Source organism: Malaclemys terrapin, chromosome 3 (assembly GCF_027887155.1).
Source record: "Malaclemys terrapin pileata isolate rMalTer1 chromosome 3, rMalTer1.hap1, whole genome shotgun sequence".
Taxonomy (NCBI): domain Eukaryota; kingdom Metazoa; phylum Chordata; order Testudines; family Emydidae; genus Malaclemys; species Malaclemys terrapin.
This window is the reverse complement of record NC_071507.1, coordinates 6,006,117-6,018,139: the sequence shown is the minus strand read 5'-3', so window position 1 is coordinate 6,018,139 and position 12,023 is coordinate 6,006,117. Positions and strand designations below refer to the sequence as shown.

General features: G+C 44.5%; 1 protein-coding gene across 4 annotated transcripts in view; it reads left to right on the top strand.

Annotated features, from left to right (window-relative positions):
- Window positions 1–12,023, top strand: part of RIN2 (Ras and Rab interactor 2) — a 114,370-nt gene that overhangs the window by 42,845 nt on the left and 59,502 nt on the right. For all 4 annotated transcript variants that reach the window (XM_054024004.1, XM_054024002.1, XM_054024003.1 and 1 more), the window contains one exon: window positions 3,286–3,378. In XM_054024004.1, the coding sequence (XP_053879979.1) occupies window positions 3,322–3,378 (57 nt within the window). In that variant the 5' untranslated portion in view covers window positions 3,286–3,321. Of the gene's footprint in view, window positions 1–3,285; window positions 3,379–12,023 lie in introns of those variants that run through there.

The window sequence follows — 12,023 nt, the reverse complement described above, 5'->3', positions numbered from 1 at the left end:
CGCCTGAGACCATCCAGTCAGAGATTTTTCCAGGTTTCTGATACTCTGCTGGCTTCCTTGACTCATATCTGTCTCCATAACGTCGGGTTCATTTAGGTTAGAACATAAGAACAGACATACTGGGTCAAACCAAAGGTCCGTCCAGCCCAGTATCCTGTCTACCGACAATGGCCAATGCCAAGTGCCCCAGAGGGAGTGAACCTAACAGGTAACGATCAAGTGATCTCTCTCCTGCCATCCATCTCCATCCTCTGATAGAGGCTAGGGACACCATTTGTTACCCATCCTGGCTAATAGCCATTAATGGACTTAACCTCCATGCATTTATCTGTTTCCTAGAGACTGGCTCCATGGGGTCCCTCACAAACTGGAGATGGTTACTGTGGGTTTGTCTTTAATATAGCTTATGTACATACTCCACGAACTGAGCATTTGAGCTTGTTCCAGAATCTGGGATGAGCCTATGTTGTGAAAACTGAAATGCTCAAAATAGCACATGCATGTGAATGGACACAGGGTGCTAAAATTAAATTAACCCAGGGGTTCTCAAACTGGGGGTCAGGACCCCTCAGGGGGTCACGAGGTTATTACTGGGGGTCGCAAGCTGTCAGCCTCCACCTCAAACTCCGCTTTGCCTCCAGCATTTATAATAGTGTTAAATATATAAAAAAGTGATCTCAATTTATAAGGGGGGGGGTCACACTCAGAGGTTTGCTATGTGAAAGGGGTCACCAGTACAAAAGTTTGAGAACCACTGAATTAACCCCTTTGAAGCCTGAGGGAATGCAGGGGAGGGGGGTCTCCCTTGGTAGGGTTGGGAAGGAGGTAGGTGGTGTAGGATATTGCTCTTCTCATGTGATCCCTCCCCCAGTGGCTATTTTTAAATGAAGCTCCCCTCCCCTGACATGAATCTCCCTATGACACTGAAATTAAATATAGACTGTAATTTGGCATGAGAAGTGAAAGGGATGGTAGCCCTAACGGAAAAGCTAACAGCTTGTCTCTTCTGCAAGCCTCAAACTGCTGAATGAGCTTTAGGGTAGAGAAGGCTGTGCCTCCCAAACAGCTTGGCCTTGCCCCCTATCCGACTCCCACACACTTCCTGCCCCCCCCCCAACTGCCCGCCTCCCTCAGAATCCCTGACCCATCCTGCTCCTTGCTCCCTACCGCCCCCTAGAGACCCCCCCACTACCACCACCCCGGGACCCCACCCCTGCTCCCTGTCACCTGACTGCCCTGACCCCTATCCCTCCCCCCCCCCCGCTGAATCCTGACAGACCCCCGGAACGCCCACGATCCAGCCCCCCCATTCCCTATCCCCTGACCGCCCCCCCAACCTCTGCCCCCTCCCTGTCCCCTGACTGTCCCCGGGACTCCCTGCCCCTTATCCAACCCCCCAGGCCTCTTACCTCCAGTTCCCCACCCCCCCTTAGTGCGTCGCATCCCGGAGCATCCCTGAACAGTGGTGCAGCGTGGCTCCAGCAGGGCCTGAGCTCCTCCCCGCTCAGAGCTGTGCGGTAAGGGGGCGGGGCTGCGAGCTCCAGCGGGGCCTGAGCTCTTTCTGCTCGGCCTGGAGCTCGCAGCCCCGCCCCCTTACCACGTGGCTCTGAGCGGGGAGGAGCTCAGGCCCTGCTGGAGCCACGCTGCAGCTGTTCAGGGACGCTTCTGGATGCGCTGAGGCTCCTGGAGAGGAGCGGAGGCGGGAGCCTCAGCCGTTCTCTTGGGGGTCCCTCTGGAGCCCGGGGCCTGGGGAAAATTGCCCCCCTCCCCCCCTGGGCAGCCCTGAAACCAGTGGAGTTTGAGGTCAGTTTGGTTAGGCGTACAGAATTCAAGATTCAGATTGAAAGTCTCTTGAAAACAGGCTCATTCCTGATTTTCCCAGCCCTAATACTTTTCTTTCTGGCCGCACCTCATAAGTGAAAAACGATCACCTCTTCTAACCTTCTGCACTTTCAGATTAGCTCTAGAAATGGGCACAGGTTCAGGGCGGGGCGAATGGTAAGCTTCCTGTTACATGCTAAAATGAAAGAAAATACTCGGTTTTCTCCCTCTCTCCTCTTCTAGCTCATAGTTTTCCCTCTCGTTCTTTTGTAGGTCTTTTATCTGTTGCTTCTCCACTCTTTTCAGTCACCCGTTTAGTATTATTTTTTTAACTCCTCCTTCGTCCTTGACCTTGGTCTTTGTCCTTTTTGGCTCCTTCGAATAATGCCAATAAAGGAAAGCAAGAGTGGCTGGTGGTGGTTGTTTTTTTTTTAAAGCTCTTGCAGACATTTTTGGCTCAGCTGCTACTTTCACTCAGACTTAAACTGCAGCTATTCAATTTTTCACTTACATTTGTATACAAACAAGCGTCACGTTTTCTGTGTATGGTACATTTTGCACATCCAAGAGTTGTAGATAATTAGGTGAAAACGCCAACATAATAAACTAATGTAATTTAATGAAGCGGGGGTGGGGGGTGGGGGCGGGGAAGGAGGAGAATGAGTTTTTAAGTTAAGGTGAAAAATGATGACTAAGGACTGCAGATTTTGACCTTTGTTTAGTTCAGGACTATGTTTGCAGGAAATACAAGCTTGAGTCAATTGAGACAGTTTTCAGCTAAATATATTTATGGATACATGCATATAGTAAAGATATGTTTGTGCAGTCATTCTATTCAGTGAATCACATTTTATTCAGCTATGGAAAAAGGTGATATCTTTGTAATTGCTATGGGAAAAGGTGATATCTTTATAATTGCGTCCCCAGTATAAATTTCTCTGATGCAAGGGTCAGAAAGGTTAATGATTATTTCATCGTCTTAAAGTAGGATTTCCCCCCTCCCCCTTTACATTTACAGTAACTTGTTCTCTGTCCCTTGCTGATGATATTTTTTTCTCTGATCAGCTACATTAACGCTGTACTCTTTGGGAGCGGATTGTGGTGACATCGAACATTTGTTCTATTTGTACTTCAGACTGAGGTCAAGCAAACAAACAAAGCAATCATTATGTTTTAGCATTCTTTTTTAATGAGTGCATTAAAATCCTCTCAGAGAGCATTACAGGATCAGTTGTGAAGGGGAAGGGGGGAGAAACGGAACTTCTAGTAGCTGTCTTTTGAAGCAGTGCAATTTATAGGAAATAATAGACAAAAAGGATATGTAAGGGCTTTGGTGGGAAATCAATGGCACTATGTTGTTGACGGAAAAAGATCTTGGCAGCACTGTTGTTGTGACTGTTCCTGTGGCTTAGAAAGGAATTTCCTACAGACTGGACTAACCTTTAAAAATGTCTCTACTTTTAGGAGTTCAAGACGTTCAGTGGAGTCTTCCCAGGGAAGATGTCGTCTGTGACAATGGAAGCCCGTTGTCTGGAAAAGAGAGGAAGTTTCTTTAAGGTAAAAGGAAGATCTGATTTACTTCAATAATTAGGAAGACACATTTGCTTTGAAAAGTATGGCTGTTTATAATCTCACTACCAGCTGCAGAGAACCTTGGTACTTTTACAAAGCTATGCTGCGAGAACTTGCCTTAGCACAGTTGGAAGTTTATCCTGTCTTCCAGCAGTTTAGGATTTTGTAATTGAACAGACAAATACAAACACAAAGCACATGGCTTTATGTGAAACTGATGCTGCAGAATATGCCAAACAGCCTTTGATATGTAGAGCGCTTTATTTGTAAATTGGTAAGCATCTTACTATGTGTCTCACTTTACAAGTTTTCCGGTCTGATTTAAAGTCCAGTCCTTTCATTTGTGTGTTTTTTGCTATATACTGTATATAACTATACATTCTGTGTAAAGGTTTCTCGTGGCTTTCCCTGCATCTGCTACTGACAATACACACTATACACACACACACACACACAGACATCACCTGTTCTTATAGTTCTTACAGCAGGTATTGCTGTAGTTGAAGTTGCAAGACAACTTTGACTTTTTTCATTCTAACTCCTGATTTTGCTTTGTTCATAATTTTTCTGAAAAAATTCTCCCTTTGGTTGAATCTTTCTGTGCTTAGTTTCAGTCCATAGATTATTTTATGAAAACTTGTAGAAAAAGTCTTTAATGGTTTTTGAGTTACCTGAGCATGAAAAAATATATTGTTTTTCTACTTTAAGCCGATATTTAAGATTTTTTTTTTAATGTACTGATAAACTCAAATGACTGGACTTTTAAAATTCTGGATTTCGTACATGGCTAGTCCTCAGTGAGGAATAGCTGTGTCAATTCTGAGACCATATTTTAAAATGCCTGGTTAAAAGTGACCTGAAAGTGGAGTTCATGGATTTACTGTTAAATAATGTACTAAGTTTTAAGCTACATGCTCATCTGCAACACTATGGAATAGCAAAAAACATAATTGTGTAACACCACAGTCCTACAATCAGGATTTTTCTTTCTTCCACTCCCCTGAGTTATATATTTGTAAATAAAAACAAGGAAATTAAATGCAACAACCATTTTTCATGTGACATTAAGACAGCAAATTTCAACACAACAATCACAAAATTGGAACAGTAAAAGTTTACATAGCAACATTGATTTACCCCATGGTGCACAAAGATATAACAAGATCTAGTGGCTGGAAGTTGAAGTTAGACAAACTCAGACTAGAAATAAAGAGGAATTTTTTAACAGTGAGAATAATTAACCATTGGAACAATTTGCCAAGGGTTGTGGTGGATTCTCCATCACTGGCAATTTTAAAATCAGGACTGGATTATTACTAAAATAGATGCTGTAGTCCAAACGGAAACTATTTCAGGGAATTATGGCCTTTGTATTATACACAAGGTCAGACTCAATTATCACAATTGTTCCTTCTGGCTTTGGAATCTATGAATATTTTTTATTACTACTGTAGTTGGTATGTTAAAAGTATACTTAATGTGCAGAGAATGTGTGAAGTTAGTTAACTCTCGGTTGCACCAACAATGTATTGCTGGATTGCGGTTCGTTTTATATTTTCATTTTATTTAAGAAATCCTTTTTCCCTCCTGAAGATAAGGATATAATGAAAGCTTTTACACAGAAGGTTGTTGCATGCTGACATAAAAATCATTAGTTTGTGATGTGGAAAATGTCTGTGACTCCTAGGGGGCGTGTGTGTGTATGTCTGAGGTTTTGATGATACTTGCCCTTTTGGATATTATCCGCCTGTACGTTACAATGAAAACAGTGTTACAATAGACAGTGAGGACACTGCAGGAACACTTGTTTTTTAAATTTAAGAATTTGCAGTTATCTTCCCTGCTAACTTAGGGTCAGATCTTCTGAGGCATTTAGATGCCTAAAGATGCAGATAAGCATCTAGTGAGATTTTCAAAAGCATCTAAGAAGGCTAGACGCCTAATTCCCATTTAGGCCTTTTTGAAAACCCCGCTTGGTACCTATCTATATCTTTAGGAGATTAAATGCCTTTGAAACTCTGGCCCTTAGACCCTTTTTAAGTTGCTTAGACCAGTATACTGGATGAAACAGATATTAAGAAATCCATCCACCATGGCAACATACGCATTGGGTTTATTGAGAGGAAATGCTAATAGCTTCACATAGGATATTGGTTAATGCTCTCTGATTCTTAGGATACTGTTTTAGCTGTCACAGTGGCATGCAGGTACTGATATCCTATGTTTCAATACAAAAGGCCAATGAACCTGTCCATTCTGCACTGCAGAATAGAGCTAAAGTGTAAGAATTGCATGAAATGGGCCAGGAGGACATTTATAGAAGAATGGAAAAGAACCAACAGCCTGGCACACCGTCTGAAGCACTGACACCAGTTGGGGGTTCTATGGATTTGGAGGGGAGATCTAACTGCTCAGAGCTGGGTGACAGTGTGGTGCCCCTGCTATAGGCATCATGGGCTCCTCAGAATCCCACTGAATACTCCTTGGAAGTGCCTGAATTCCTGAACAACATTAACTTCAGATCCAGTGTTTTTTACCCTCACTAAGCTAATCAGGAGCATCTGCTTGGGGAAGGCACGCCCTGTGGATTCCCCAAAACCAATGGGCCAGAGCTTTCCACAGATCCTTAGGCTCCCCATGAATGAAAAGTCTACTACCCCCTCCCCCATTCCCACCCGTTGTGCACCGCTACAGATTCCCACTTCCCCAGGGAGCATGTGTCAGGAACTATCCTGCTGAGTTTTTGACCTAGCTGTTCCCCCTTTTCATTGCCAGTCAACCCAAGTGATTAGCACCTGGGGAACTCAGCCTGGGTGTGAGCAGCCACACTGCAAAGCCATAACCCATTTACTGCATCCTCCCCATGGGTGTCGCTAGGATCCTGTGCACTGCAACCGCTCAGATTCTTTCCCAATGAATTGTGGGAGAACTGGTTTGTCATTTTGGGCACATGGTAGGGAATTGTGGGAAGGAATTGGAGGACATTGAGTGGTTTAGCCTGCAATCTTACTGCGAAGTGGGTGGATTGCCCACCCAAATGAAAGCAACACTTGAGTTTTGGCCGATGGCTCAGATGAGCGGCTGGCTTGGATTGAAAGTCCCTCTAAACTTGGGGGAGAGGATTTTGTATGGATGGGAGAGGAATTGGGGCAACACCTGTTTAGAAACATGAGTTAACTCTGCAGTGAAGAGGTATCCACAGAGTGATTCTCCACTAGGAAAATCTGTAATTCTGCCCCAGGTCTACTGACAGCGTAAATAGTAGTGCAGACCAGACACAGGCATTTCTGTTTAATTCTGCTCCCGGACCAGTCTGCACTACACCTTACACCACTGCTGAAAAAGTACAAGTTTCTCTAATGTAGACAGGGCCTGTAAGTAGTGACTGAAATGCTAGGAGGGCTGGCTGGTGCTGAATTAATATGTTTGGATTGTTTTTGTCTCAGAATATTGTCATACTGCTGCAAACTTAGTTACTTGACACTGAAGAGATGGATCTTTCAGAAATAATGGTATTGACTCTCTTTGCCTGGCATTGCTGCTAACCTACATAAAAAGCTAAAACGTAACTGACCCTGGCAGCTGCCATCCTGCTGAGTCTTACTTGCCCCGCCTTCCCCATCTGTTCTAGTCACACCCTAATCTTCCCCCCAGCAGGTTACATTCCAGACATTTCACAGCTGTTGCCCTTCCCGCACCAAGGCTGAAAACATCTCTTGCTGTCTGGAATCCCTCCCAGCAAATTGTACCCTAATGCCTTGTCTACAGAAGAGACATTTGGTATGCCTAGCATGCCAGCAACACTTCATGTGCCCATGAACCTCTGTGCTCCCAATGGTGCAGAGACAAGCACAGCAGTTTGGATTAGACTTGCTTCCAGCAAAGCTAACCATGGTGTGCCTCTCACGAGTGCCAGTATGAATGGGGATAGCTTACATAATAGCTCCACTGGTTTAAACAGTCTTTCCAGAAGGCATTCTGAAATCTCCCAGAAGCCATTGCTTCAGGGAACTGTGCTGGGGGCTGTGAGGTAGGTATTCGGAGGACAATGCAACTGCATTGCAAGAGCAGCTGTCTGGCAAAAGTGCATTAAAAGCAGCATTGGTACTTGCACCAGTGAAATCTCACCAGTTCAGTTATAAATGGATCAGTTCTCCAGAGTGGAATCAGCGCTACAGTGTGTCTACACTATAGTGTTTTGTACCAGTTTTCTAATAAAATCTTAGTGATGCTGGTGCTAGTAAATGCAGTGCTTAAAATGGCCAGAAATGTGTGTGTAGGGGGGGAGGGAGCGCGTAGGATGTCTCCGTATCCTCACATCAGTTAATCCTCCTGCCCAGCAATTAATTCTGCATCCCAACTCCCAAATCAATTTTGCCCAATCTATTCTGTCCCCTCCAGCCCCGCCCCTCAGTCAATTCCCCTCCCTCCGCCCCCTCCCCCCACACCCCTGCTCCTCCTTCAGCTCCTAGGGTCCCTTTATTCCTCTCTCTCTGGCCTGGGGTCCACACTCCTTCCCAGGCTGGGTGATTCAGGGAGAGTGGAGGAGCTGTTGTTGCTTGGAGGGGGAGGACGAGGGAAGGGAGCTGCCTTGAGGGGATGGGCTCTTTCTGCTCCCTTCTCCCCCTCTCTTTGTGTGAGAATGATGTTCTCTTGCTGAAGGGGGAGGGGAGGAAGAGAACTGTGCCTGTTTCCTGCCAACTGCCCTACCTACCCCAGGAGACAGGCTGAGGCAAGTGGAGAAAAGCAGCCAGTCCGAGGTGGCTTTCTCCCAGGTGGTACTAAGAATGTGCAACTTTGAGCTGTCCAGCTCACTTCTTAGAAATTTTATTTCTCAAGTCTGTGAGCCCCTCAACCTGACGTACTTCAAGCACTGAGCAAATGTTGGAAGCAGTGGAGAATAGAGGGCTCAAGTGTTTTAACAACTGGCACACCGATAACTGACACCTTATCTACACTAGAGCTTACGCTGTTGCTAGCATTGGTATTGCTGCACCACTGATGGAAAATGGGTACAAAATTTCCGAGTGTAGACAAGTCCCTGGAGTCTGGTATTCAAGGTTCAACCAATTGAGAGATTTTCCTCTTTCTCCCCTCTACTCCGCTCCTTGATGAAGGATGGTCAGTATCTGTGAACTGTGCGCTATATGTATGCTGGAAAGGTGGCAGTAGAGGGTGTCCACAATAGTGCAGTGGGACATATGGGTATGGCAGGTCAGACACAACCCTACTCGCTGTCTGTCCTGCAAGATGGATCAGAACTACCTACAGCCATGGAGAAGTTAAAACTTCTGTAGGCATTTCTTAGCTAGTATGTCGGGTTTGAATTGTAATGCTATAGCCTGGGGTTTAAAAAAAACCCCAAAACTTAAAGGAGTTAGGTGCCCATCTTCCTCTGAATTTCAAAGGGATTTGGACACCTTAAGTTCCTTGGAAAATCCCAGCCGTACTCATTTTAAAATATATATTTATCAATCCAGCTGTTGTTTAAAAACCAAAGTGCAAGTCTTCCTTTTAAGTCCTTAGCTGGCAGTGGACGTGCCTAGACTCCCCAGCACATAGGGGGTTATAATGTTAATTGACAAAGCATCATGTCATTAATTTTCACTTTGACAGCTTCATAGTCCGATTACAATGACATACTTGCATGCTAAAATGCTCCGTTAATGCAATACAGATTTTGTTTGTCTATTATTTTAACACAGTCTTATTAGGCAAGTCATTGGAAAACAAATGAGGCATGAGTTATATTGCAGTGATAGAGCTTTTTCCCCTGTGGTAACTTACGGAAAGCCTCATGCAATCAAAAATAACCAGGTTCATTTGGGGATAGAATTAGCTTCTCCGTTTTTGGAACACATCCTGGTTATGTCCTGCTTTGTATAAACCCAGCCTTTGTGTTTATTTGGTGGCAATCAACAGTCTTTTTCATTTCGAGTGAATGGCCAGGCAATTCATTAATATGATCAAGCTATCTCAATTTCTCAGGAGTATGTGGAGATTATCTTCAGACATGGTGGAGGCCGGGAGTTTAGGAGGATATATATGGTCTACATTGACTTCAGTGGGACTTAAGCACATGCATTGTGCTTTACTGAATCGGGTCTTGATGATTTTTTTTTTTTTTTTTTGGTAAGTGAGATGCTCTCATTAGTTTATGTATAATTGTTGAAAACTATTGCTGTTTTCAACTAAGAAACAAACAAAACAAGACCTCATGGTAACTAAAACAAACAAACACAAACTGACCATTTTATCTCCTTTATTTCAAGCCTCCTTATTGTAAGACAATTATATTAGGAGACCAAATTCTCCAAGTTATGAAGGCTTCTTTTTGACACTATAGCAACATAAGCAGCTGTAACATCAATTTAACTGGTCACTGAAGATTTCCACCCTCCTTTCTCCTCCTTCCCCATGTAAGGGATTTTTTGGGTGGTACAAGCACTTCCCACCAGCCTTGCGCACTGGTATGTGGGTAACTAGACAAAAAGGGGTATGATTAGGACACGTGTGTGCCCTAGTAATCTCTAGCTACCAGAATGTCCCCTTGTGACATTAGCAGCCAAAGTAAAAACAGCCCCAAGGCTGCTCTCATTTTTGCCAGGGACCAGTCGAATAGGTGGATGGCCCTTGGATTGGACGGGTGGAAATGTGGCTCAAAGCTACCTTTTCATTCCCACTGGAGAATTGTGCTGAGTACAGTTTGGCTGTAGCTCAGGATCTAGGCTAGAACATCTTGGCAGTTTCAAACAATCTGTGTATTCAGGCTGACTACATTCCTTTTGTATTGTACAGTTGGAGAGCAGATGTATTGGTGACGTCTTTCACTCTACAGGGGTGTTTCCTTCTCTTTCTCCATATGTGGGGTCATTAGAGCACAGCTAAGTAATGTAGCTGCATCTGGATGGGATAGACAAGAAAACACTTCAAAGTTCAGATTTAAAAAAGAATGCTATATTATTTTCTCTTTTTTTATTTTTATTACTGCACCCAAATATTTTACTTAGTCTTTCATTGCTTTGTGTTTGGAGGGCATATCAGAGACATGTTCATATCCATGACGACTCCTAAGATATATTTCTCAGACTGTCCTCCCAAATTCACAGCCTGTCGTCATAGGAGAATTTAGGGACATTTTGCTAATATGTTTTATTTTACATTTATTCCAGTTACATTTAATCTGCTGCCCAGTTTCCGAATGTACTTAAATCTATCTGGAATGTCTTGCCATTCTCAGTACCTTTTACTATAAAAAAACCAACCAACACAAAAAAAACTCCTAACAGGTGTCGATGGCAAACTTCATCAACTTGTTGTCCTTTCTCAATAATATTGAAATGGTCCCCACTGTAATAGCTTCTGAGCACCTGGTAATTTTTAATGTTCATTCTCACAACGGAGGAAGCTAGGGAAATATTACTATTCCCATTTTACTAAAAGACTAAGGGCATATATGCACTTATTGGGGATCAGCGCTGGGGTGATCAATCCATTGGGGGTTGATTTAACAGGTCTACTGAAGACCCGCTAAATCGACCGCAGATCGCTCTCCCGTCGACTCCGGTACTCCACCGGAACAAGAAGTATAAGGTAAGTCAATGGGAGAGTTTCTCCTGTTGACCCAGCGCGGTGTAGACTCCGCAAAAGGTCGACCTAAGCTATGTCCAGGCCCACCGAGAGCGATTCTGGGCCCCAGGTCCAGGGTCATCCCTGATGGGGGCGGGGCCCGGGGTGAAAGTGATGATTCGTCACTTCTGACACCGTTACTTCTGGGACAGACCATGCCAGCCTGCGGGGGCCCCCAAAGCGCAGGGCCCGGAGCAGTCGTGCACGTCCGTAGGAGCCCTGCGGCCCACCTGGGCAATTTAAAATGGCCCAGGGCTCCCGGCTGCCGCTGCTGCTACTGCAGCAGTGGTGGCGGCCAGGGGCCTCCAGGCCCTTTAAAATCTCAAGGGCCCCTGGGCAGTTGCCCTCTCGCCCCTCCACCCCACCCCCAGGTGTAGACCATAGTGTAGATCTGCCCTAAGTGACTCACCCCAAGGTCACACAAGATTTTTTTTTTTTTTGGCAGAGAATTGAATCTTCATCTCCCTAGTCCCAGGTTAGTATCTAACCAACAGGTCAGGTCATCCTTCCTCTCTGTTGGCTCCCCCAACCGTCAAAACATTTTAGAGGGACCCATCTATTGTCTGTCTTCCCTGAAAATAAACAGTTTCTAAGACTTGCCTGTTACTTAACCAGATTTTAATCCATAACAGAGTTAAATGTTACCAGCCCAAGGGAGGGGATATTAGAAATTCCTGGCTCACGGCACAAATTGCAAGTTGCTGAAGTATATAAATACTTCAGTTCTGTACAGACATTGGGAAAAGTCCACAAATAGGAACTCTTGAGCATTCGGCCATCATTGGCTTTTTGCCAGGTTCTTATACAGAACGCCCTTTGAGAATTGCTGCACTCCACTTATCAAAACAGGAAGGAAAAAGCTCAGATGCCAAAGAGGATGCAAGGCTCCAGAAAGAATGAAAAATGGAAATGCTGGGGGGAAAGGGAGCTAGAGCAGAGAGTTGCTTCCTGATGAAGTACAGCATAGGTCCTTGTTTTTAGGCTATGCTCCCTTTCCAGGT